This window comes from Arachis stenosperma, chromosome 8 (genome assembly GCF_014773155.1).
Source record: "Arachis stenosperma cultivar V10309 chromosome 8, arast.V10309.gnm1.PFL2, whole genome shotgun sequence".
In the NCBI taxonomy this organism is placed as follows: Eukaryota; Viridiplantae; Streptophyta; class Magnoliopsida; order Fabales; family Fabaceae; genus Arachis; species Arachis stenosperma.
Genome location: NC_080384.1, coordinates 12,876,169 through 12,902,702, shown reverse-complemented (window position 1 = coordinate 12,902,702; position 26,534 = coordinate 12,876,169). Strand labels below are relative to the sequence as shown.

The 26,534-nt window shown below is 36.2% G+C and overlaps 1 protein-coding gene across 1 annotated transcript; it reads left to right on the top strand.

Annotated features, from left to right (window-relative positions):
- The first annotated feature begins 121 nt into the window (after positions 1–121).
- Positions 122–26,378, top strand: LOC130943916 (solanesyl-diphosphate synthase 1, mitochondrial-like). Its single transcript, XM_057872003.1, has 12 exons — positions 122–418; positions 14,148–14,234; positions 15,010–15,090; positions 15,217–15,288; positions 15,526–15,660; positions 21,510–21,596; positions 21,960–22,031; positions 24,261–24,346; positions 24,596–24,728; positions 24,930–25,019; positions 25,223–25,321; positions 25,890–26,378. Exons 1-12 carry the CDS (start codon positions 353–355, stop codon positions 26,064–26,066), a joined length of 1,185 nt encoding a protein of 394 aa, XP_057727986.1. The 5' UTR covers positions 122–352; the 3' UTR covers positions 26,067–26,378.
- The last annotated feature ends 156 nt before the right edge of the window (positions 26,379–26,534 follow it).

The window sequence follows — 26,534 nt, the reverse complement described above, 5'->3', positions numbered from 1 at the left end:
TATGGGTCCAACAATAATAATCTGCTTATCAATACGGGTTCTTTGTTGCAATAATTTAGTCATTTATACAGTACCATTGACCGAAAGATAAATCTTTAAAATGTGAGGTCCTAACTCCTGGCACGCAGCATAAAAGAGACCAAACACCCATTCTTCACCTGCTGGGTAGCTGTTGTGTGCTATTCTCTTCTCCCCAATCAATCACACAACTCCTCCATCCGGAACGCCGGCAACGCTGAGTCCACATTCCATTTCCACACCGCCTTAGGTCAGCCAGTATCCACCGGTAACTAACAAGGGCGGTCGTGTGTGCTCTCTCCTTTGACCGTGAACTTCAACCGCTGTCTATACGATGTTGTTTTATCGCGGATTGTCTAAGATTTCAAGAAATATCAGAGGTAGCGGCGGCATCTTCAAGGTAAGTCGGTTCCGCAGTCTCCAATTTCTTATTTCTCATGAACACCACTTATCCATAGGATCTGTTGAAATGATAAATGTCTCTTCTCAACTTTTAACTTCACTTCGTGTTTGCAGTTAGGATCTAAAAATAGTTAATTCCTTTTAAGTTTTAATTTACAAGATATTATAAATTTGGAATCAGTTTACAATTTACATCATTTCGTTTTTTGAATTCTATGTTACTATTTTTAAAGGGTTGCTCTATTAAGAACAAGAGCATTTGTTAGGATTAGAGTACCTATTAAAGATTACAAAATAATTTTTTTTATTAAAAATATAAAAATTTAAATTTTAATATATATTTCATATTTAATAAATAAATATTGATAAGTTTACAATTTATATTTTATATTAAATAAATAAACTTGGAATCAGTTTACAATTTACATCATTTCATTTTTTGAATTCTCGGTTACTATTTTAATTTAAATTTTAATATATATTTAAATTTTTTTATTAATAATAAGTTTATCATGTACATTTAAAATATATATTAATTAAATTCATTTTTAATACGATTAAATTATTACTTTCAATATATATAAGATAGATTAGTGGTAAATTTAGCAGTGAAATGGTTAATATCAATCAAGATTTAAGCATTTATTCTTTGGATTTTCTTTTGAAATAAAATAAAAAATTATTATTTTCTTAAATCTTATTTTTTAATTTTAAATTTTTAAATATAATTTTTTTTGTTTAAAGTAAGTTTAGTTTATTGTCTATGTATTTTTATGTACTTCTATGTACTCTTAGAGATAATTATGATGGTTTAAAAATTTGAGTTTCATTGGTTTTTTAAAAAAAAAAATAGAGTGAAGTTTGCCCGTAAATTAGGCGAACTTTATAAAAATTATAGAGTTCTCCAAGTTAGGTATAGAGTTCACCGTGATGTGCGACGAACTCGCCCTAAATAAAAAAAATCTTATTTGAAAATTAAAGTTAAAAATGAGATTTTAGAAACAAATTCTTTATTCTTTATAAGATAATTAAATATATTATATATTATAATAATTAAATACAATATTTTAAAATTGAATTTAAATATTATAAAAATAAATTATTGTATTTAATTATTATAAATTCATAATTTAAATGTCACAAATGATTAATAATTAAAAAATGTCAAGAAATATAAGCTAGGTTAGCATTCTAATTGCATAATTAATATCTTTAATTTTTTTAATAAAAATCTAGATATTAAATGAATAAATAAAAGAATTGAAAGAAATTAATTCACAAATCACAAAAATGGAGTGATAAGGTGATGGAGGGAAGGAGAAGCTCATTATTGTTGCCACGCTTATGATGGAACCTTGAGAACTAGGAGAATGGAGTGATGGCATTGCTGGCTTGTGCCAAAAGTGGGAAATTGGAAATAGAGCAAAAGAAAAATATCGAATCTGATTAATTGAATTAAGAAAGTAAAATCATATTGATTAGAAATAAATCGGTAATCAAATCGATTAGGTTATTAATTTACTAATTTATTAATTTAATCGATGAGTTATTGAACGATTAGAATCGGTCTTACGTAAATAAAAAGTATAAAATAGTTAAAAATTTAAAATTTAAATTTAAAATATATATTGTACCATATCTCTTATAATTCGAAAAAAATTGGCTTATACCTCGGTTATATCAAAATTAAATCAAACTATCTAATGTAACAAAATCCTATTGCACTAAACCTCTCCCCCAAATATCTCGCACTGACATCAGCCATGAAGATCTCAGTACCAACCAAGGAATAATTCAACCTTGTACGAACTATAAATCAAGTTGAAGGCCGACGATACAAGGCAGATTATGAAACAACCCACTGACTTGAGCGTCGGAGTCCTTTTTGCAGGTACCACGTTCGGATTCAAGTTCGCAAGGGTGCTACGCTTTCGGACCGAGACGTCGTCATGACGGAAAGAACAAAGCCGAGCTATATCTCGGAGAAGAGTATCCTTGCTAGAATATTTGGCGCCTACCGTGGGCCCCCACCTTGCTTTTAGTTTCGATCTAACGCTATTATAGTTGAGTTGTGCTTTCTTTTCTTTTCAGAAAACCAAAGCATGACGGATCACTCAATAACACCTCGGGCCAATCCAACTAATGCCGAACTATTGGCTGCTAATGCTGCTTTACAGGCGGAAAACCAACGAATGGCCGAACTGTTAGCAACAATGCAAAACAATGGCGAAGAGAAGAACGACTATAAGAAGGCGAATGCCGACCTCCACGAGGAGTGTCGGTCAGAATCAAATGCGAAGACAGGGGAGACACCTCCCAAAGTAGAAAGACGACGGACAAATCCCTTCTCAGAAGAAATAATGAATTTTGAAATGCCTATAAATTTTACACTTCCAATGACCTTAACGCTGTACAAGGGGATCGGAGACCCTAAAGTTCCTGTCACAAAATTTGAATTCATGATGTTTCTCAATAGTGACTCCGATCCCATCTTGTGCCGATCTTTTCCAACTTTCTTAGATGGAGCTGCTTTATTATAGTTTTCTACCTGCATGTTCAATATCAAGCTTCGAAGAGTTCGACAAACTATTTATAAACCACTTCGCAGCGACCAAAATCTACATGCGAGACTCAGACTACCTCAGTACAATCAAGCAAGGACAACATGAAAGTTTGTAAGATTACATGACGTGCTTCACAACAGCAGCCATGGAAATCCCATACCTCAACCCAGAAGTACTATTGCACGTGATAAAAAGTGGCCTCCGACCTGGGAAATTCTAGGAAGCAATAGCCGTTGTAAACCCGAAGACATTGGAGGAATTCAGAGACAAAGCAACCGGGCAAATTGAAATTGAAGAATTATGTAAAACTCGGAGAAACAAAAGACCGTTATCTTGGATGGAGGAGGAAAAACCTACCAGATCTCAAAACAAGGATTCCAAAAAGCCTTTTAAATTAACACCAAAAGAGAGGACATCATCAAGAAAATACTACACAACAAACTAATTAAACCACCAAGCAGAGCAGGGACATATTAGGAAAATATTAGTTTGGACTAGCCATCCATTGCGGAAAATATTATCAAAATCAGACTTAGCAGGTCGACTCACGAAATGGGCGATAGAGCTCTCTAAATTTGACATCTTCTACCAATCATGAGAATTTCCTAAAGCCCAAGTATTGGCCGACTTTATCTCAGAATTATACGAACACAGAAGAAACGGTCAAGACATGGCAATTGTATGTAGATGGAGCATCAAATGAAAGTGGATGTGGAGCGGGAATCCTACTAAAAGACGACACCGGCATACAAGCCAAGCAGTCAATCAAATTTCTCTTTCAAGCCACCAATAACCAAGTTGAATATGAGGCACTCTTAGCAGGCCTCAGGTTAGCAGAGGAAATAGAAGTAAAAATCTAAAGGTATATCATAATTCCCTCCTCGTAGTACAACAGGTAACTGGTGATTTTCAGGTACGAGATCCACTCTTAGAAAAGTATTTAACTTTGTCAAAAAACATGATACAACATTTTCAAAATTTTGAATTATCACATGTGCCTAGAAAACAAAATTGTAGAGCCGATATTTTATCTAAAATAGCTACATACAGGGTAACTGATTCATCATATAAATTATATCACCTCACACTAACAGAACCAAATTTAGATATCAAATCTATTTTAAGTATATCATTGGAAGAAGATTGGCGAAACCTGTTCATTTGCAATTTAATAACTGGGGCAATATCAGAGAAAGAAAATTCGAGGTCATTTAGACGTAAAGCAAGCCATTACACCATGATAGGAGCCGATCTATACAAAAGCGGCATCTCTAGGTCGTTACTAAAATGTCTCGGTCGAGAAGATGCAGTGAATGCCATCGTCGAAGTTCATGATGGTATCTGTGGACACCACACTGGAAGCAGAAGCTTGGCCACAAAAATCCTAAGAGAAAGATACTAGTGGCCGAGAAGACTGTAGAAACAAGGTACAAAAGTGTGATGCCTGCCAGAAATACGCACTACTCATTCATAGCCCGACCGAACTATTACACAATTTGGACGTTAGTTGGCCTTTTCATAAATGGAGGATGGATATACTCGGCCCATTCCCAATAGCACCAGGACAGGTAAATACTTATTAGTTGCAACTGATTACTTCACAAAGTGGATAGAAGCACAACCACTTGCGAGAATAACCTCGGACAAGGTACAAACGTTTGTTTGGAAATTTATTATATGTAAATATAGTTTGCCTATGGAAATTATTTTTGACAATGGTTGGCGATTCACTGATAAGAAAATAGCTTCGTTTTTAACTAACCTTTATGTCAAACATCGTTTTTCCTCTGTCGAGCACCCCAAAGTAGCGGCCTCGCAGAGGCCGCAAACAAAGTCATTTTATAGGCCTTAAAGAAAAATCTAACAGATGCTAAGGGTGCTGGGCCGAACTCATACCAGAAATATTGTGGAGTTATAATGCAATACCGCAATAGACAACGAAAGAAAGCCCGTTCTGATTAGTATATGGCATGGACTGTATGATTCCTATTGAAGTAGGTCAGAGGTCAACTTGGACCGAGTACTTTGACAAAAATGCCAACATAGAAGCCAGATCAGCCGAGCTTGATACAATAAGCGAAGACCGATGCCTGCTTAGACAAAGATTTATACAAACAGCCATGAAAAAGCAGTATAATAAGAAAGTTCGACCGAGAACTCTAAAGGAAGGAGACCTGGTGCTAAGACAAATAGAAGAAGTCTGAAAATCCCCAGGACATGGAAAATTAGCTGCTAATTAGGAAGGCCCCTTCAAAATTTCCAAAGTCATTGGAAAAGGGGCGTATTGTTTGGAAACACTAGAAGGAACAACCCTCCCCAACACTTAGAATATCTCATCTCTGAAGATCTACTATAATTAATATATTCTTGTAAAGTGGCGTGGGCAGGTACTCTTTTCCCTGATCACGAGATTTTATCCCTAAGGAGGGTTTTACTTGGACAGGTTTTAACGAGGCCGACCACCCCCACACCTTTCAAAAGCTGAGAGGTACTTTTCACATACAAATAGATCTAATTCTTTTTCTCTCTCCGTTTATTGCAACAAACTATACTTTGTCAGTCAGTAATGGCGAACCAACAAATCAAGAGTTGGATAAAGTATTCCAAAAACAAAACCCATTCAAAGATCGGTATCCAAACTACAATACCAAAACAAAGAAAGTCATGTTTTTCAAATTAAAAATATTAACTTTTTCAACAGGGGGAGGAACATTCTCAGCATGACCCTCTCCCGCCTCGACCTCTACAAGTTGTCCATTAATCACGATCTTCGTCACATCAAGCCTTCCAACATCAAACTTAGGAGAAAACACAAGCACCTAACTGACAGCACGATCCAAACCAGCGGCAAACATCTCCAACCCCTCATCTTCAAGTTCATGAATGCGAGGGGTCAACTCGCCCTTGACCTTATCACTATCTTTCATTTGACTCTGCAACAAACGGATTTGATCTTGGAGCTGAGAAATCTCTTCCTCTCTTTCCTTCATCTTAGAAGTAGCATCTATAATTACATTCTCTTTCTCTTTAACAAAACGTTCAAGGCTGGCGACCTTATCAATAGTCACTTGCTGCTTTGCACCCAAGAGCTCGATAACACAACCAACACACAGTAAACGAAATGTAATGATCTACAAACAGAAACCAAACGACAGTCACAAACATGCATTCGTGAAAACAAACAATAACAAAGAAAAGAAAATAACACAAAAACCTAAACAATTTTTCCCATCGCTTCAACACTAGTACGACGAGTCAAGCTTATATCTCCGGGGTACTAGGACATGATGGAAGGTTACCGTCAGTTTAGAATTTCTTCTCGGTAAAAGAAATCACTTCGTTGCAAGATAGTCCTAAACCGACAAATAACCTTCAATCAAAGTTTAATTTTGGTTGTCATAAGTTCAACCCAATAAAAATAACCCAGAGTATTGCCCCCGGGTCGTTCTCCCTAGGAATTACAATCAAATGCTCAATTATTGGTTATGAGTTTCACGGGGTGGGTTGATAAAACAAGAAATTAAAAATGCAAGAATTTAAATGACAAGAAAGTAAATCAAACAACTAAAGATAACAAATAATAAAGAGGCATTCATGGCAAGGATGAGAATCTAGATTTTCTATCCTAGTCATTAATCATAACACAATAATCACCAAGAGATAATCCTATTTCGTTATCTCTAACATCGGGAGAAAATCAAATAAGACTAGCTAATCTCAATCCATAAGTCCTAATCAACTTACTAATTAAATTAGCAAAAGATTAGCGTCAATGAAAACAATATTAACTAACAACTCTAGATCACCAAATTTCTCTTTCCAAGCCAAGAGTGCATAAAATCTACTCTAAACCTAAACCAAGTATTTTGTCAAACACTTGGTGTGCATAAAAGTAAAAGCATATTAAATTGGAAAAATAATAAAATCTAAAACTACCCAATGCAAGAAAATAACAACAATAACTCAAACAAGCATTAAAAGAACATAAAACATAAAATTGTATTAAAAGAAATTGAAACTAACAAGAGTGTTCATAAACTAAAAAGAGGCATAAAAGAGAAATTAACAATGTAAACTAAGAGAACAAAGATGTAGGAACAAGAAATTGCAAGAAAAACTAATTGAAAACAAGAACTAAACCCTAAATCTAAGATGAAATCAAACTAAGAACCCTAATTTCTAGAGAGAATAGGGAGCTTCTCTCTCTAGAACTAACTTAAAGCATGATTCCTACGCTATCTAGTTACTCTTCCCTTGATCCATCTTGAATTAAGCCTCTAATAGCTTCAAAAATGAGTTGAATTTAGGCCTGGATGGCTCAGAAATCACCCCCAACGTATTGTCTTTAAGCTGGTCACGTGCCGCTTGTCATGCGTACGCGTCGCCTGGCAAATTTCCTCCCCACGTATATGCGTCGTCTGGTAGATGTCCTCCCCACGCGTACGCAAGGGCCATATATATGCGTCGCCCTGAATTCTGCAAATCCTCATTTCTTAATGAAATCTCCACTTTGCATGCTTTTCTCTTCACTTCTTTCTTCCAATCCTTGCCTTAAAAACCTAAAATCACTCAACAAACATATCAAGAAATCAAATAGAATTAAAGTGAATTAAAATTAGCAATTTAGAGGGGTGCCCACGCGTACACGTGGGTGACGCGTAAGCGTGGGGTGGAAGAAATGAATGCGACACGTACGCGTTGCTGACGTGTAGGCGTGGAATAGGGAAATAGGGTGCGATGCATACGCGTGGGTCAAGCGTATGCGTGGGACGAAATCGTGCTAAACGCACGGTGTCCGTACCCTTCCCGCACAACTCTCTGTTTGGCACCCATGCAGCAGCACCCTCCTTGTATCATTCTCGCGTCATGGATTTTCGGGAGTGACGCGTATGCGTGGGTGACGCGTACGCATGGGTGGTTGGAATCTGGAATCACGCGGATGCATGGGCAATGCGTACGCGTGGATTGGTGTCCTGTTTTTCAAATTTTTTTTGTCAAGTTCTAACACCAAACCAAGCATTCCAAATATCCAAATAGTCATTTAAACACCACCAAATCTTATTAAACATGCTAAACTACCAAATAAACTCAACAAACAAAACTAAACATGAAATTAAACTAATTTACCAATATTTACAAAAGAGAAAAATGAAAAGAGTTTACCATGGTGGGGTGTCTCCCACCTAGCACTTTTATTTAAAGTCCTTAAGTTGGACATTTTGAAGAGCTCTCATCAAGGTGGCTTGTGCTTGAATTCATCCTTGAACTTTCACCAATGCTTGGACTTCCATCGATTGTCAGAATTTCCAGCCAAATGCACCAAACCTTGGTGAAGTTCTACACAAGTCATGAGCTCCCAAAATTAATCCTCATCACATATGTCGGGATCCCAAACTTTGTTCATACCCCCATCTTCAAGTTGGTTCTTGTGATTCCTTCCGGGTGATAAGCAAGCAGAATTCTCATTTGAACACCAAGACATCCTCCTAGATCCAATCAATGGAGAACTATACCTTGAACTTCCAACCATAATGAACCTTGATTTACAATTCTAACCACTAATCATCTCTCTTCTAATCTTCAATGCACAAAGCATCTTAAGTTGACCATCCGTTTCTAGTAAATCATATTCAAGCGTAAGAAAGCTAAGAGAGATGAAATTTACCTACTTGAATGATGTAATAGATGATGGTGACTTAGGGAGAGATACTTCCAACGGTCTTGACAAGGCAGTTTCCACTCCTGTCCGTCCTCTTTGAAGGGTTTCCACCACTTGACAAGATTCTTCAAGCTCTACCTCTTGCCAAGCTTCTTCAAGTTCAAATACTTCCTCACCGATGTCTTCTAGCTCTTCCCCATCACTTAAGTCATAAATAAGAGGTTGAGTAAAATCTACCTCAACATCAAATCCAAGTTCAATGGGAAAGGAGTCATCAAGCTCAAAAAGATCATATGTTAATACGGAATCATCATAAATAGGAAGGTTTGTTGCTTGTCCCATTTATTCCAATCCTTCATTCAGAATATGCCTTGGAGGTTATACACTAACCTCCTCAACATCAATTTCAAACTCCATGGAAGAAGGTTCTACAACCTTAGATTCCTTTTTGCATTCAACATCTCCTAAATTTTCAACCACTTCTTCCGGTTCAATTATCTTAACTTCCTCCTCTTGTTGCAATTCTTGCTTCAACTCTTTCTCTTCTCCTTGAAGCTCCAAGTCTTTCTCCTCCCTATGCTCTTTGGTTGGTCCTCCACATTTGTCAATAGGAGTGTCTTGATTGAATGAGCTTAGGTAGGAGGCTATATGGTTAACCACTTCAGTCATGGTAGCCACCATGGTTCCCAACTTCTCTAGCTCCTTTTGATCCCCCTCTTCTTGCTTTTGAAGGCGAGAATAGAGATATTTTTGTCCTTGCATGAAGAGTTAGAAAGTTTCATCAAATGAAGGTGGTGATGGAAGAGAGAATTTATTGTTTTGGAGAAAGGTGTCATAGTTGGAAGGTGGTTCATATTGGTGAGAGTCTTGAGGTAGTGTATATAGAATTGGTGGCTCTTGGGAGTATTGGTGTTGGAATGGTGGTAGTTCTAGGTATAGTTCATATGGCTCATATGGTGGGTGGTATGGTGGATATAAGTTATGATCATATGGAGGTGTTTGGTGGTATGGGGCTTGTGAGTGTAGTGGTTGAGGACTATATTGAGGAGGGGGTTCATAGGTATATGGTGGTGGTTGTTGATAATCACAAGGAGGTCCACCATAACCATTGTCTTGGTATGAATCATGGAATGACTCTTGCTCATAGTACATTTGGGAAGGTTGTTGCCAAGAAGGTTGATCAAATCCTTGATGCTCCTCCCATCTTCGATTGTTCCATCCTTGATGCATGTCGTCATTATAATTCCCATCTCCTACAACATAGTTAGAACCAAACTCATAGCCAAAGTGATGAGAATTCATAGTGACAAGAGAAAATAAAAATAAAAGCTAACAAGAAATGATGAAAATAAACTCCTAAAACTAGTAACAACTAACAAAAAAGCAAAAGACAAACATATTCATAATATTCATATATATACAATAACCAATAACAAGCACACATTGCAATTTCCCGGCAACGGCGCCAAAAACTTGATGGAAGGTTACTGTCGGTTTAGAATTTCTTCTTGGTAAAAGAAATCACTTCGTTGCAAGTATAGTTCCAAACTGACAAATAACCTTCAATCAAAGTTTAATTTTGGTTGTCACAAGTTCAACCCAATAAAAATAACTGAGATTATTGTTCCCAGGTCGTTCTCCCTAGGAATTAAAATCGAATGCTCAATTATTGGTTATGAGTTTCACGGGGTGGGTTGATAAAACAAGAAATTAAAAATGCAAGAATTTAAACGACAAGAAAGTAAATCAAATAACTAAAGATAACAAATAATAAATAGGCATTCATGGCAAGGATGAGAATCTAGGTTTTCTATCCTAGTCACTAATCATAACACAATAATCACCAAGAGATAATCCTATTTCATTATCTCTAACATTGGGAGAAAATCAAATAAGACTTGTTAATCTCAATCCATAAGTCTTAATCAACTTACTAATTAAATTAGCAAAAGATTAGCATCTATGAAAAAATATTAACTAACAACTCTAGATCACCAACATAAGTTGGGTATTAATGATTCAAGAGCACATAATTTCTCTTTTCAAGGCAAGAATGCACAAAATCTACTCTAAACCTAAGTCAAGCATTTTGTCAAATACTTGGTGTGCATAAACGTAAAAGCATATTAAATTGCAAAAATAATAAAATCTAAAACTACCCAATACAAGAAAATAACAACAATAACTCAAACAATCATTAAAAGAACATAAAATATAAAATTGCATAAAAAGAAATTGAAATTAACAAGAGTGTTCATAAACTAAAAAGAGGCATAAAAGAAAAATTAACAATGTAAACTAAGAGAACAAAGATGTAGGAACAAGAAATTGCAAGAAAAACTAATTGAAAATAAGAATTAAATCTTAAATCTAAGATGAAATCAAACTAAGAACCCTAATTTCTAGAAAGAAGAGGGGGCTTCTCTCTCTAGAACTAACTTAAAGCATGATTTCTACACTATCTAATTGCTCTCCCCTTGATCCATCTTGAATTCAGCCTATAATAGCTTTAGAAATAAGTTGGATTTGGGCCTGGATAGCTCAGAAATCGCCCCCAGCGTATTGCCTTTAAGTTGGTCACGTGCCGCTTGTCACTCGTACGCATCGCCTAGCAGATTTCCTCCCTATATATACGCATGGGCCACGTATATGCGTTGCCTAGTAGATGTCCTCCCCACGCGTACGCAAGGGCCACGTATACGCGTCGCCCTGAATTCTGCAAATTCTCATTTCTTCATGAATTCTCCACTTTGCATGCTTTTCTCTTCACTTCTTTCCAATCCTTGCCTAAAAAACCTAAAATCACTCAACAAACATATCAAGGCATCGAATGGAATTAAAGTGAATTAAAATTAGCAATTTAAAGGCCTAAAAAGCATGTTTTAACTCTTAAGCACAAATTAGGAAGAATTACAAATTCATGCTATTTTAGTGAATAAATGTGGAAAAAGTTGATAAAATCCACTAAATTCAACATAAGATAAACCTTAAAAATGGGGTTTATCAGGACACTCGATCAGCAAGCTCAGAAAAAGGAAACTTTCACTCCAAACAGATTGATGATTCACACCATCTATGAATCCATGAAGCTTCCTCTGCCTCTCAAAAGCCGGCTTATCTCCGGTATCATAATCCCCCTCAGAAAAAAACTCAAGAGACTTCTCGGAATCCATTTTCCTCCTTTTGGGAGAAGGAGGAACCTGAGCACTAGAGAAAGTGGCATCTCCCCCCTCCACCTCCCTCACAATGCCCGATCTGCTCACACCCTTATCACCTTTCCTCTTCAAATAAGATTGAAGACGAGAAGTGTTCAAATTTGGCACACGTCCACCTACGAAACAAAAAAATATCAGTAGCCAAAACAATACAGATAAAAACCTAAAAACCACATGCATTATCTATATAAGCCTCCAACCCTTGTTTGTCGTTTTCTCTATCAAATCTCAACAATTTCGGAATAGATAGGCACTTACCCTCAACAAAACATTCTATTACATATTTCAAAAAACATATTTTCCTCCTCACTCCTCTCTACGACTTTCAAAATCTGCAACGGTTCCAGACACCAATACAACGGAAACCTCTCTATCAACTTGTTATCTAAATAAAATGGGTATTCAGTCTCCAAGGATCGAACCTTAACAAATATCGATTTGAAATTTTTGACTGAAACAACAAAAAAAAGATGTTAAGAGAAATAGGAAAATTCAAAAAGTCCATTAGACACTCAAACGCTCGAAGAAATGCCCAAGAATTGGGATGCAACTGCGATGGAGCGCAATTAAGCTGAGTCAAAATCTTACACTGAAAGTCAGTAAAAAAAAACTTCAGATAAAGCCCAGTAAAACATGGGGTATACATATAGAAGTAAATATCTCGCACTGACGTCGGCCACGAAGATTTCGGTACCAACCAAGGAATAATTCAACCTTGCACGAACTATAAATCAAATTGAGGGCCGACGATACAGGGCAGATCATGAAACAACCCACTGAAACACCTCATTGATTACTCACTTTATTCAAGTAATCTCCCACTGACCTGAGCGTCAGAGAACTTTTTGCAGATACCACGCTCGGGTTCAAGTTTGCAAGGGTGCTACGCTTTTGGACCGACACATCGTCGTGACGGAAAGAACAAAGCCGAGCTATATCTCGGAGAAGAGTATCCTTGCCAGGACATATACATTCACTAATATTTTAATATGTAAATATTTAAAATATTTAATATTTATTTTAGTAATGATATAGATTCTAATAAAATAAATATTTAAAGTTATAATAAAATAAAAATATTAATAATAAGAATAAAAAATACAAAATTATTATTAAAAGATAAAATAAATATTTTATATAACTTTAGTTTAATCTAATTAAATTATATAATTATAATATAATATGAATTCTTATATAACATATATATTTTATATGTACAAATATATATAACAAATAAAAACTATTTTTTAAGTTGTACTAGGTTTTAATATATAATATTATAAACACATAATGTAGTAAAAAGATAATTGAGTAAAGAGGCATTTTAATAAGGCTCATGGGCACGGTTTCGAATCCTTGTTGCTGCATGTTGACATTAGCGCATTTGACCATGATTTGACCGATTCGATTTAGTAGCGATTCACACATATTTTGTTCGGTTCAAATGAGTTTGATCGATTCTTTTTATTTTAAACGGTGGAAATATCAAACCAAATTAGATAGAAGTCTAATTCACTGATTTTTTTGTTAAACTGTTTCATCCGGTTCGATTTTTATAAGTATACTAACTTTTTTATTTTTTTTTGTGGATTAATCCAGTGGTTAGTTCACTAGTCTGCTTATGCAAATGTCGCGGGTTCGAATCTCGTCTTATGCATGCAGCAATTTATTAGTCAGCAGCAAACCGAACTCAGTATTTGACCTATCAGATTGGATGATACCGAAAAAAACAAACAAAAAAAATTTACAAGTAAAATTAATCAACGTAACTAGTCGTCTTAGTAAGTTCAGTGACAATGTTATTGTAGAACCAGAGTTTCGTTTAGGGAGGGAGTGGAGAGAGGGGGAACAGTTTTTGTTTTTTTTTTTTTTCTTGGACAGGAGAGAGGGAACAGTTTGAATATGGGGTAGTGGGTCTTTAGAGTCGGGTCTGTCCGGCCCTATCATGTTCAAAAAAAAAAACGTAGCTTCGTCCCTGGGTAAATTGATGCTGACTGCTAGGTACATCATCACTAGATGATTTTTGTCGGTTCTTATTTCTTTATTAATTTGAAATTGATATGAAGCGAATCATGAATAATGGTTCTTGCTACAGGGATCAGGGGTACGTGGAGGGTTAGACTAGTGAATTATGAATTACCAATTATGGAGATTTATTTTCAGTGGTTTTACAGTTTGTGTTAGTTTTAAAATATTATGGCTGCGGAAGATTGATGCTATTGAAATTTGGTTGATTAACAGAGCAATTGGAGAAATTTACTTTACTAATGCTTCAATTGTGAGATGCAGGTCAGAAGTTTTGTTTTTACAAAGGGTTTGCCAGCATTGCATTGTAGTAGATATCAAATCCATCAAAAAAGCCGCTCCATTTCTGAGGTTAGTTCATTTATGCCTACTTCTAACACTGTTCTGAATCCCATTGCTTATAGGTTTAAAGGTAAATTTTCACGTTGGTCTTAGCTATTTTAGTGTTGTAGCTATCGTGTTTCGTGTGCCATGTTAGAGTGTACAAAGGGCTAGCTTAGCTGGCGAGATTACAATTTGTATCCAATTTGATCCCTCCCTCTCTATTTAGTCCTAATATTCTTTGATTCTTCCCAAATCTTATGAACGTTAAATAGAGAGGAGAGATTAAATTGGATCCAAATTATAATTTTGCCAGTTAAACAAGTTGTTGCACATTCTAATGTGGCATATGATAGTCACATAAGCACTGAAACAACTAAGTCGTCACGAAAGATGCCCAAAGATCACTATAGTGCTGGAGTTCAATGTGAAAGACCACTATAGTGAAATTAAAACTTTGAGGACCGAATTGGATAATACCGTAAATTTCAAAAACCATTATGGGAATTTACTCTAGGTTTAAAGCTATATCATTTCACTTTCTTTACATAAAAGCTTCTACATTATAGAACAAAATACGAAAAATCTGTTTGAGTTGCTGCATTATTTATAAATTTTACTCTTAGGATATCCATAACTTTAAATGTTATCCAGAGAAGCTTAAACTGGTTTGACTAGTACAGGTTAACTAATTCATCATTCCTTTTAAGAATTTAGTTGGGAATGTCTCTTCAATCTTGCATTTTGCAATGATTTTCACACTCTTATCTTCTATTAAGTCATATGCACTGATGTTACTTCTCAGGATAAATTTGATCCATTTTCCATGGTTGCTGATGAACTATCACTTGTTGCTAACAACTTGCGAGCAATGGTAATTGCTGAGGTATTAAGCTGTTTGTAAGTTTGTTCTTTACTTTTAATGCATATGCTTGGAAGTAACAAAATATTTCAAAACTTATTTCTGTTTAAAGTCAGGTGTAGCTCATGGTGAAATTGAATATCATGACAGGTTCCTAAGCTTTCCTTAAGTGCTGAATACTTCTTCAGAGTGGGGGTTGAAGGAAAAAGATTTCGTCCAACTGTAAGAATAGTTTTAGTTGTAATCTAATCTAATTTTTAATCTCTTATCCAAAAATTATTTTCTTCTTTGTTTTATAATATTGGAATTTGGAAATATTTGGGAAACCTAAATGTTTAGACTGTGCGATGGACTAGGCTTTTCAAACTAAACTCCAATTTTATGTGGAAGGTGAATTTGGCAGCAACATGTTTTCTGTTGTCCTTGATGCTTATGGTTGATGTATGGATATCTCTACAGGTTTTATTGTTAATGTCAACAGCATTAAAACTATCAACACCCAAACCACCTCATCATTTTGACCAAGGAGGCAGTGTTGCGACAGATCTACGCACAAGACAGCAATGCATCGCTCAAATAATTGAGATGATCCATGTGAGTCCTTCAAAAAATGTGCTATATTAAATAAATATATTTTTTTTGACAATGTTGATTCTCTTAAGAATAAATAGAACTTACATGGTAGTTAGTTATTGATCTATATTTTTTCTTTGGCTTATGATTGTATGATGGAATTCCTATGAAATATAAAACAGATAAATCTGAACTTATTAAGTTCATTGATTTGTAGTCAGAATTGGAAGAAGAAATATCTTGTACTTAAGTTTGAACAAAGCATGGAATTGTATTTATGATCTTTCCCTGCAGGTTATAGTTGTTTTTAGGGAAAATGCATATTTTTTTAGGCTGAGAGATAGATAATTTTTTGTTTAATTATCCTGTTGGTTGTATAGTTTTATCAAATTTATAATTAAGTCTTTATACTTTTTTACTTTTAACTTGGATCTTTAAACCATTTAAATTTTTTTAATTAGAGAGTGCATAAACAACAAGAAAAGCAGCTAAGCCTTTTTTTTCTCTCCATAAGGTGGAGTTGGCTATATGGATTAGATAATACCATAGTGTTTTGTTGTGAACCATATAGCAATTTACACCATTTATAAGACTCATTTTCTTCTATATGGAAAAATTTGTGGTGTTTTGGCTGGAATGGGCAATTTTAGTGTAATTATAGGTGGGTGGACATTGCAAATGAAGCAGGACCAACACGTAGGAGGCGTGCTAATGAGTTAGCACGTAGGACGAGTATTGGACACGTGGTGAGCTTGAGGCCAACACATAGGGGCATGTTTCACACATGGCGAGCAGAGCAGCCAGGCAACACGCAGGGTGTTGATTTGATCCGATTTCAACATGTGACTTACGTGTCGGGTGTTCTGCCTATAAAAGTGAAACTCGTTACCATTTTACTTCATTGTAAGAGAGTTGTTTTAGTGTGTTGTTGGTGTGATGGGGGGATACTGCAAATATAATGGTATATCACAATGGTGAGATTATAGGAAATACAGGAGGAATGAGTTCTGCGTGTGAGAATCCATTTTTTTTGTGGTTCCATGCACTATGACATTCGCGGAGCTACTGTACGGTCTCTGTCAAAACATAAAGAGTGATATCTTAAAGAAGATATGCAATATTCTGAATAGGAGTTTTGTTATCATATTTGATGGCCTAATACAGTTTGATATTATACCGATCATTGACGAAGTAAGTATTTAGTGTATGTTTCATATTCGCCAGCAGACTCAGGTGCAAAAGTTAAAGATTGAGTTGTATGTTGAGTTTAAACATATAATTGCGGATAGGATTCAACATGACTCAGACATAGAAGATGACAGAGTTGAAGTGTATGAAGGAATGAACAGTGACAGCGAAAAGGACTTTGAAGTTACCTACGAAATCGATGACGAGGATGAGGATAGTGATGAGGGAGGTAGTGGTGGAAAATGTGGTAGCTCCACCCACAGTCAGTCAATTCATGGATGTTCCATCTTTTATGTGTATCTTGAATCTTGACGCCATGCATGCATAAGAATTCCCCAAATACGTGAACATAGATATGTGAGGAGTGAAGAATACTTTTTTTTAATTTATATTTTGGATCAATCGGTAAATAACAACGCTTTTTCTATAAGTGTTACTGATTCTGAAGATGGGGAGTTCAAGATCAGAATGGAATACAGTTTTAAAAAGTTGACCATCGCGGCAATTAGTAAATATACTATCTTCAGAGGAGTCGATTACAGTATTTATGAGTCTGAGTCACAGATGTTTTATGCAAATGCAACTTATCCGAGCCAGCTTGAGACGGAAGAAAGGGTGTTAAGAGATACGAAAATATAACAGGAGACACACGTGCACCATGGGAACGATTTCACAGGATTATTCCAACTCGGACTCAGACATGATTCCTAAGGCTATAAGGCCATTGGTTGAAATTGACCCATCCTTAAAGATAAAATCTATGATTGTGGAAGTCTAGTCCAAGTTCAACTACTCCATCAGTTATCAAAAGGTTTGGTTGGTAAAGCAAAAGTTGATCGAAAAAGTTTTTGGTGGCTAGAAAGAATCTTATCAAGTTTTATCATTTTGGCGCATGGTAATGGTTTAGATGCCTGGCTCAGTTGTCGAAAAAGAAATACAACCCCTGTATAACAGGAGTGTAGAGGTGGAAGATGTCAAGATAATTCACCAGATATTCTGAAGTTTCAATCCATGCACTAAAGCGTTCCGGCATTGTAAGCCTCTGGTTTAGGTTGACGGCACACCCCTTTACAAAAATTATAAAGGTGCTCTTTTGGTTGCAGTTGCACAAGATGAGACTGCTGATTCCTGGTATTCTTTTCTTAGTAATTTACGAAGAAACGTTGTTAGGAGAGACGACTTTGATATAGCGAATCCATAACAGCTTTATGTAACATTTGAAGGAACTACTGACAGTAGGTTCACTGCCAAAAATAGCTATGCTTTGGTTGACTAAGAAGTCCTTACTACTATCTGTCTATCCAGTCACAACCTCTCCATTAATCGGTAGGCCATATTAATGTGTCATGTCTTCGAGTGTCACCGTAACTTTACTCACTAAAAATATGAATGTGTGAATCTCAAGTATCCACCTTTCGATTAACCTGGTAGAACTCCATTATCTGCCGGATGTCACATCTCCGGTGAATCAAGTTTACGGATCTGTCCTTGTTAGCCTGGTACAACCAAAAGATATTTATTAATTACACAAATATTAGAATTAATAATATTTTAAAAATATTAGAATTAAATATATTTATTAATTATTATATTATTTATTTTATAAATTTCAATAATTTTAAATTAAAATATAATAATATTATTTTTGAAAAATAATAATATTATAACAAAAAATCAAAAAAATTATTTATTAATATATATTATTTATTAGTTTTAATAATTATAAATTAAAATAAAATAACATTATAACAGAAAAATAATCACATTTATATTATTTATTAATTTTAATAATTACAAATTAAAATAAACTAATACTATAACAAAAAAATCATATTATAATAGAAATTTTTTAAAAATAATTATTAATATTTATCAATTCTAATAATTACAAATTAAATTAAAATAATATGATGGAAAAATAATTTGCAAAAAATAATATTAACCAAAAAATAAAAAGAACTTACAAACTAAAATAATAGCAACAGTTTGCATCCATATTTTTCAGAATTTATACACATGAATTAATAAAATTTATTTGTTAAAGACAATTTAATGTTTATGTTTGGCTAAATAATGGCCAAAACTGCTAAATATTGGAGTGAACTACCAACCCAGTCCTTGACCATTTCGCAGAATGACAAAATATCCCCTGACGAATAAAGCAATACACTTCGGTTCCTGTCCCATACCTCCGTGACATAAGGCGGCCCCTGTGGGTAGATTTTCAGTAACTACGATTGGAAAACTCTGAGTTGGCACGGTGAACGTGTGTTACCTTCATGATGTGGACGAATGCTACAAACGTGGATACCTCAAATGGTCAGGGGGTTAATTGTCCTCATCCACCTCAAATGGTGAGGGTAAACGACCTCCCTCTTCCATCTTCGCTCAACTGCTACGTCGAAATGGAGGAACCGCCACCACCGCCCACCTCCGGCCATCCCCAACGCCCACACCCAAAGCTACTGGCAGTGGAGTAAGCAAGACTTCTTTCCAGAGCCCTCATTTTAGAGCTTCACCACATACCGGGCCGCCTTTGCCTCCGCGTGTCCCCGTCTAAGGGATCGCCTCCTCAGCCGCTCCTCTGACAACAACGAGCTCAACGTCCTCCCTCATGCTAGCGAGAATCCCATGCGCCACTGCCTCACCGCCTGGGACCTCACTTGGCTCGCTTTCGGCTCCGTCGTCGGCTCCGAAATCTTCGTAATCACCAGCCAGGAGACCCGCACCGACGTCGGTCTCGCCATCGTTCTCAACTACGCCATCTCTGGCTTCTCCGCCCTCCTCTCTGCCCTCTGCTACACTGAGTTCGCAGTCGACGTCCTTGTCGCCGGCGGCTCTTTCTCCTTCCTCCGCATCGAGCTTGGTGACTTCATTGCCTTCCTTGCCGCTGGAAACATCCTCCTCGAGGCTGTTGTAGGGTTGTATATTAGTCTTATACAGGCTTCGACATGGTGGCAACTATGGCTGAGGATGGAGGAGGTTGGTTGGGGATGGCGGAGGTGGGCGGTGGTGGTTGTTTCTCCATTCCGGCATAGCAGTTGAGCAAAGATGGAAGAGAAAGGTTGTTTTGGTTGACGTGGCTAGGAACAATTAAACTCCTGACCATTTGAGGTGGATGGAGACAATTAACCCCCTGAACATTTGAGGTGTCATCCACATCAACAAGCTAACACACGCTCACCGTGCCAGCTCAGCGTTTTCCGATCATAGTTACCGGAGATCCACCCACAGAGACCGCCTTGTGTCACAGAGGTATGGGACAGGGACCGAAGTGGATTGCTTTATTCGTCAGGGATTGCTTTGTCATTCTGCGAAATGGTCAGAGGCTGGATTGATAATTCACTCTAAAAATTGTTGATCTCCGAGAGTTTCTCAATTGATAATATGTTCTTCCAATATTGTATAATCACGTACCATTTTTGTTAAACACACGTTTATCATTTTTTTATGTATAAATCTTACTCTAAATACACTAAACTCCCTAAACTCAACACTCAATATTTTTGCCTCTCTCCCTAATCTTTCTTTCTTACGTTCTCTCCCTATTCTTTGTTTCTTCTCTTCAGAGGTAGTAGTTTGGTAAAAGGGTGAATGTATTGCATACAAACCAAAGGAGCTTGTTGAGCAAATTTAAAAGGCGAAGTCTTCATCGTGCTGCTGTTCCTGGAGCATACCTGTCTCCTGCATGTAGGCAACACAATCAACACGTCTCTTGTGTGTTGCTCGTGGCACACCACGTGGCGAGAAGCAATGAAGAATCTCTAAAAAGCTATAAGGAATCTATGACACAGAGTAGTCAACACGGTCCCTGCATATTGCTCCAGACGTGCCACATATCCAGAAACAATAACAAATCTCTGAAAAGCTGCGAGGATTCTTTGTCAACACGCTCGCTGTGTGTTGCTCCCGGCACACCACATTTTCAAAAGTAGCCACGAATCTTTTAAAAGCTGCAAGAAATCTCTATCAACACATCCTCTACGTATTGTGTTGTATTATTTCAGGACAACTCTGAACATCCAGAAGACTACAAAATACCTCAAATAATAATATTCAACAAAAACACCGCTACTTTTTCATAGCTAATGTATAGTTTATTTTTTTGTTCATTTTTTACCGAACAATCTTCACTCTCATATTGCAATGATTAGACAGTTGTGGAGTGAAATCTATCCTTAAGCTTTAGTGGAAATTTTTGTTATTAAATAATCTCAAAAGATAGCACGCCTCCATTTTGTCCATCTGGAATGAATTTTATTTTATTTACATCTTCATCCATTTTAGTTTAATCACTTTATGCGTTAATTGTTGTTTTTTTTTATGTCTATCAAAAACTTTTCATTCAAGCCATACATGATCATTTTTCCTAATCTTTCTATTTTCCCCTAATAAAACCATAAAATTACCTTTTGTGCACTTCTGTCTTAAAAAATGGTTGCCTCCTGCCCCCTCTATTATGAATGAGTTACTGTCTCTTAAGTTTTTGGAGAAAGCACTCAGTGATATTAAATTAGTTATTTTGTTGTAGTTTGACTTCATCCCCCCCCCCCCCCCCCCACCCCCAAAAAAACAAAAAAACGTGGCTATAATATTAAGTTTATTTATTTGTTTTGAGAGGTTTTTTTTGGGGAGGGGATTTTGGATTTCTGTCAAACTAATGGTGTTATAATTTGTTATAGGTGGCTAGTCTTCTTCATGATGATATTCTGGATGATGCAGACACGAGACGTGGTATTGGTTCATTAAATATTGTAATGGGCAATAAGGTATATTGGGTTTCGATCATATTAGCTGCATAATATTTTCGATTTATTCTCAAATGTTTAATGATATTTCCACAGTTGATACAACTAAAATTGTTCTCTATTTTTTTATAACACTTACAAAAATACCATCCATTTTTTATAATGACAAAAATATTCTTAAAATATAAAATGTGATAAAAATAAATAAAAGTATTTTTTATAAATGACAAATAATTTTTATATTTGACAAACCGTTTATGTATTAATCTAAAATTTGTAAGAATTTTTGAAAATATATATTTACCGGTTGGTATTTTTGTCGTGTTTAAAATAATTTTTTTTTTTCAAATTCAAGAGCGATTTTTTTTATAACTTTTGATGCAGTTGGCAGTGTTGACGGGGAATTTTTTGCTCTCTAGGGCTGTTGTTGCTTTGGCTTCTTTGCAGAACACAGAGGTAAGGCCCAAAGGCGTGTGGCTGATATTTTGTATAGTAAAAGTATAAAGATGAGTCCGCCCATTTCCCATCTTATGTTCGCGGACGATCTTATTCTTTTTGCTGAGACTTCGGTCAATCAACTGGAAATGGTTACGGAGATTATGGGATCATTTTGTGATGCTTCTGGCCATAGAATTAATCAGAACAAGAGCAACATCTATTTCTCTAAAAATGTTTCTGTTCAGACCAGACAGAACATTTCGTCTAGAAGTGGTTTTTGTGAAATGAGGACATTAGTAGATATCAGGGGCTAATATTCAAGGAGTGAGAATCAATAAGAACCATTTTGCCAATATTACTGATAAAGTTCAGTCAAAGCTTCAAGGGTGGAAAGCAATGACCCTCTCTATGGCTGGTAGAATCACGCTTGCCCAATCGGTGGCTCCATGGCATTGTATCCTATGCAGCATCTGCAATTGCCGAAGAGCATTTGTAGTAATTTGGGATGTGCGCAAAGAGCTTTCATCTGGGGGCACAATCCGGAGACTAAGAGAGCTCATCTCATAGGGTGGAACAAGATCCTTGCCCCTAAAGAGTGTGCAGGCTAGGATTTCGAGATCTTAAGCTGGTTAATGATGCTTTCATAGTGAAGAGGGGTTGGAATCTGTTAGTGGATCGTGATTCGATTTAGACCAGAGTGCTTTGGGGAAAATATGGAAGGGAGTGCAATCCTCTTCAGGGAATCATGTGCAAAAATGGGGACTCGACACTTTGGAAGGATATTGTTAAATGGTGGCCAAAGATCCTTTGCAACACAGGTTTCATTGTTGGAGATGAAACTAAAATTCACTTTTGGAAGGATGAGTGGTTGGAACAAGGAGTCAAGCTTGAGACTTTTGCTTCCCCTTTAGTTACTAATGAAGACTCGGAAAGAAACCTGAACTGGTATGTTAAAGATAATGGAAAGTGGAACATCATGTGCTTCCCGACAACATGATAGCCAAGCTTTCTAACTTTCCCCCGCCGAAGTCTATTGATGGTGTTGATGATCTTTTTTGGGGACCCAACCCTAAAGGTGAGTTCACCATCAAACACACCTATAACCATTTGTTTGTGAATCAATTCCAAAATGACCCTGTTTGGAAAAGGATCTGGCATTGGAAAGGAATTCAAAGGGCTAAGTTTTTTATGTGGCAGCTGTGCCATAATAGTCTCTTAACCATGTCCAGAGTTGCTAGGTGGAACAATGGTAGTGAACCGACCTGCTTTTGCTGCAACAGTGAAGCCGAAACACCCCTGCATGCTATCAGGGATTGCCCCAGAGCATCTAGTCTTTGGATGCAATTTCTAGATCCCCAGGCCACAAACCTGTTCTTTACTCTAAACTTAAAGGACTGGATAAGAGTCAATCTTGAAAAGGATCTTGGGAAGAACGGTGATATGAGATGGCAAGATGTTTTCATGATCACAGCTTAGATGATTTGGAAGTATAGAAATGAATTTTGGCATAATAATGCCAACCCCCCAGTGTGGATTAAAGTGAAGAATATTAATAAGTTTTTGCTTGATATGGCTGTTGTCTGGAGTGATTCAAAGGAGGACCGGTTTCACCGTACTATCAATATAGTTTGGACACCTCTGCCGGAAAATTGGTACAAACTGAACACTGATGGAGCGTCTAAAGTTAATCCTGGTCTGGCCAATTGTGCTGGTGTAATAAGGAACGAGGTTGGAGGATGGATCTATAGGTTTGCTGTGAAAATGGATAAGGTTACGGCTATTGAAGCAGAGATTAATGCCATTTTTCGAGGCCTGGAAATAGCTTGGTAGAGGGGGATCAAGAAGCTTATTGTTGAGTCTGATTCCAAAGATGCTATTGAGATTATTAGAAACCCCCCTATAAGCATCCTACTCTAACGCATATTATTAGATGGGTATCTAATCTCCTTAGTCGTAACTGGAGAGTGGGGCGGAGACATGTCTACCGGAAAGCGGCCGAAAGCCAATCAAGTAGCTGATGGGCTAGCCAAACTCATTCTGAACTTCAGGCAACATGAAGCCTATTATGAACAAACCCCCAGCCAAATTTTCTTGCTGGTTTTAGCTGATTGTAGTGGAACGTATTTTCCTAGAGCTTGCTAGTTTTTTCCTTCTTCGGCCTTAGGGCCTCCTTTGTATATATATATATATATATATAAGGATGAGGAAAATACACCACATATTTACCTAAGGACTGTACTTCTGCAGGTTGTATCATTGGTGGCAAGAGCTATAGATGATCTTGTAACAGGAGAGATCATGCAAATGAGTACGACAGCAGATCAGCGGTATAGGTATGCATTGTATTTGTGACGACTGACGACTATGCTTCTATGGTCTCTGTACATGGAAAGTTTATATTCATTCTACATAATTTGTACCACTATATCCGAGTTACTTATGGTTTGTGTAAAAACTTCCCAATGTAATTATTACTAAGTTAGATAGATAGTAAAGTTTTATTGATTTTCTCTTGCACTACACAATTAGGGGCAAGTCTTGGAAGCGTTTGTTGGATTTCTAAGAATTGTTTATATTTTCAGTATGGAATATTATATGCAGAAGACATATTACAAGACTGCATCATTGATTTCAAACAGTTGCAAGGCAGTAGCCGTCCTAGCTGGCCAAACAGCAGAAGTTGCAATGCTTGCTTTTGACTATGGAAAAAATTTGGTTTGTATTCCTGGGTTTTCATTTTTAAGTATCATATTACACTTTTAAATACCGAGTCCTTACAGAAAGAAAGTTATTGCACCAAACCTTTTAAGATGTGCCCGTCATTTTATATACCAGTGCTTGTTTCATATGTGAATGTTGGTGAATTTATTTTTTCTGGACAGCACATAATCTGACCCCCCCTTTCCTCTTTTGTAGGGGTTGGCATTTCAGTTGATAGATGATGTGCTTGATTTCACAGGCACATCGGCTTCCCTTGGAAAGGGTTCTTTGTCAGACATTCGCCATGTACTTTCAAATACTTCTGCTTCTTCATTATTCCTGAGTTTTTATCTAATATAGTTTAAAATATTTTGATGAAAGCATATGAATCCACGATATGATCATTTTGTCAAATGCATTATCCATGTTCATTCTTGTTTCCCATGACTTGATTTCTGCCTTTCTTCGACACTGAGTTCTTATGACCCACTATCGATCCGATTTGGTAGGGAATTGTAACTGCTCCAATATTGTTTGCAATGGAGGAGTTCCCTCAGCTGCGTGCAGTTGTTGATAAGGGCTTTGACAACCCTGACAATGTTGATATTGTAAGTTAATATGTGACTGATTTCATCAATATTTTCTCCCTTTGGAAAGTAATAAATTACCCTGTCTTAAGACAAAGCTCAATTATGATAGTATCCCCATTGAAATAACGTGTGAAAAATTCTCTGGGCTTAGAAGCATGAAAAATACTTGCGCCAATTTTATCTTATGGTTAATTAAGAATTGGGAAGGAAATGGATGAAAAGTTTTAGGCTAAATTATTGATAAGTACCAGGAAGCCTCCAACTATCATATAACGTAACTTAGTAAGAGCAAGTATGCATGTGATATACCAAGATTCTTGGCCCCTCAAAAAGTTTCGGATGTATTAACCTGTAGCAAGTTCTGCTATGGCATTAATTATAATTTATAGTGGTTGATTTGAAGTTCATTTCATTCTTTCTTTGATCATAATATCATATTTTTACATCATGCGGTGTTGACATGCAGGCTTGTCATTTTAACAACAAATATATAAGGGTTGTCTTGGAAAGTTCATAATTATGTATTTTAATTTCTCTTTTTTTTTCCGGTGACATTTTTAATTATATTTTATATTTGCAAATATAGGCTCTTGAGTATCTTGGAAAGAGCAGAGGTATACAAAGGACAAAAGACCTGGCTGTAATTCATGCTAACCTTGCAATAGCAGCAATTGATTCCTTACCAGACAGTGATGACGAGGAAGTAAAAAATTCAAGGAGAGCCCTTGTAAATCTTACTCAAAGAGTCATTGTTAGTCACTAGCTTAGCTCTTTACTTGTAACTTAAGTCATTGATATAATTGATTGGTTAGTTGTTGTAGTAATAAGTGAAAGCCTTTTAAAGAGGTAGATACTCCTATGATAACATCTTCACATAAAGATAGCATTGTTGACTATTAGATAATTTGATATATTTAACCAAATATATTTGGCTAATTCACAATGTTATCTTCATATGAAGATGTCATTATGTGAATATTTTTTCTTTAAAGATGTCGAATTAATTATAAACATATAAGAACAAATTTACGGTCACAAGAAGCAGTGATGCAGAGAACAAGAAAAGAGGTAATGAATGATGGCTTAAGAAACAAGAAAACTGAGAATTATGTGATTGTATTTAGAATTGAGTATACATATATTAGACTTCTCAAAGCCAATGAATCCCATCATATACACCTGAGAACAGAGGCTAAGAGAAGAGACAAAAATTAAGAATTGACTGAAAAAA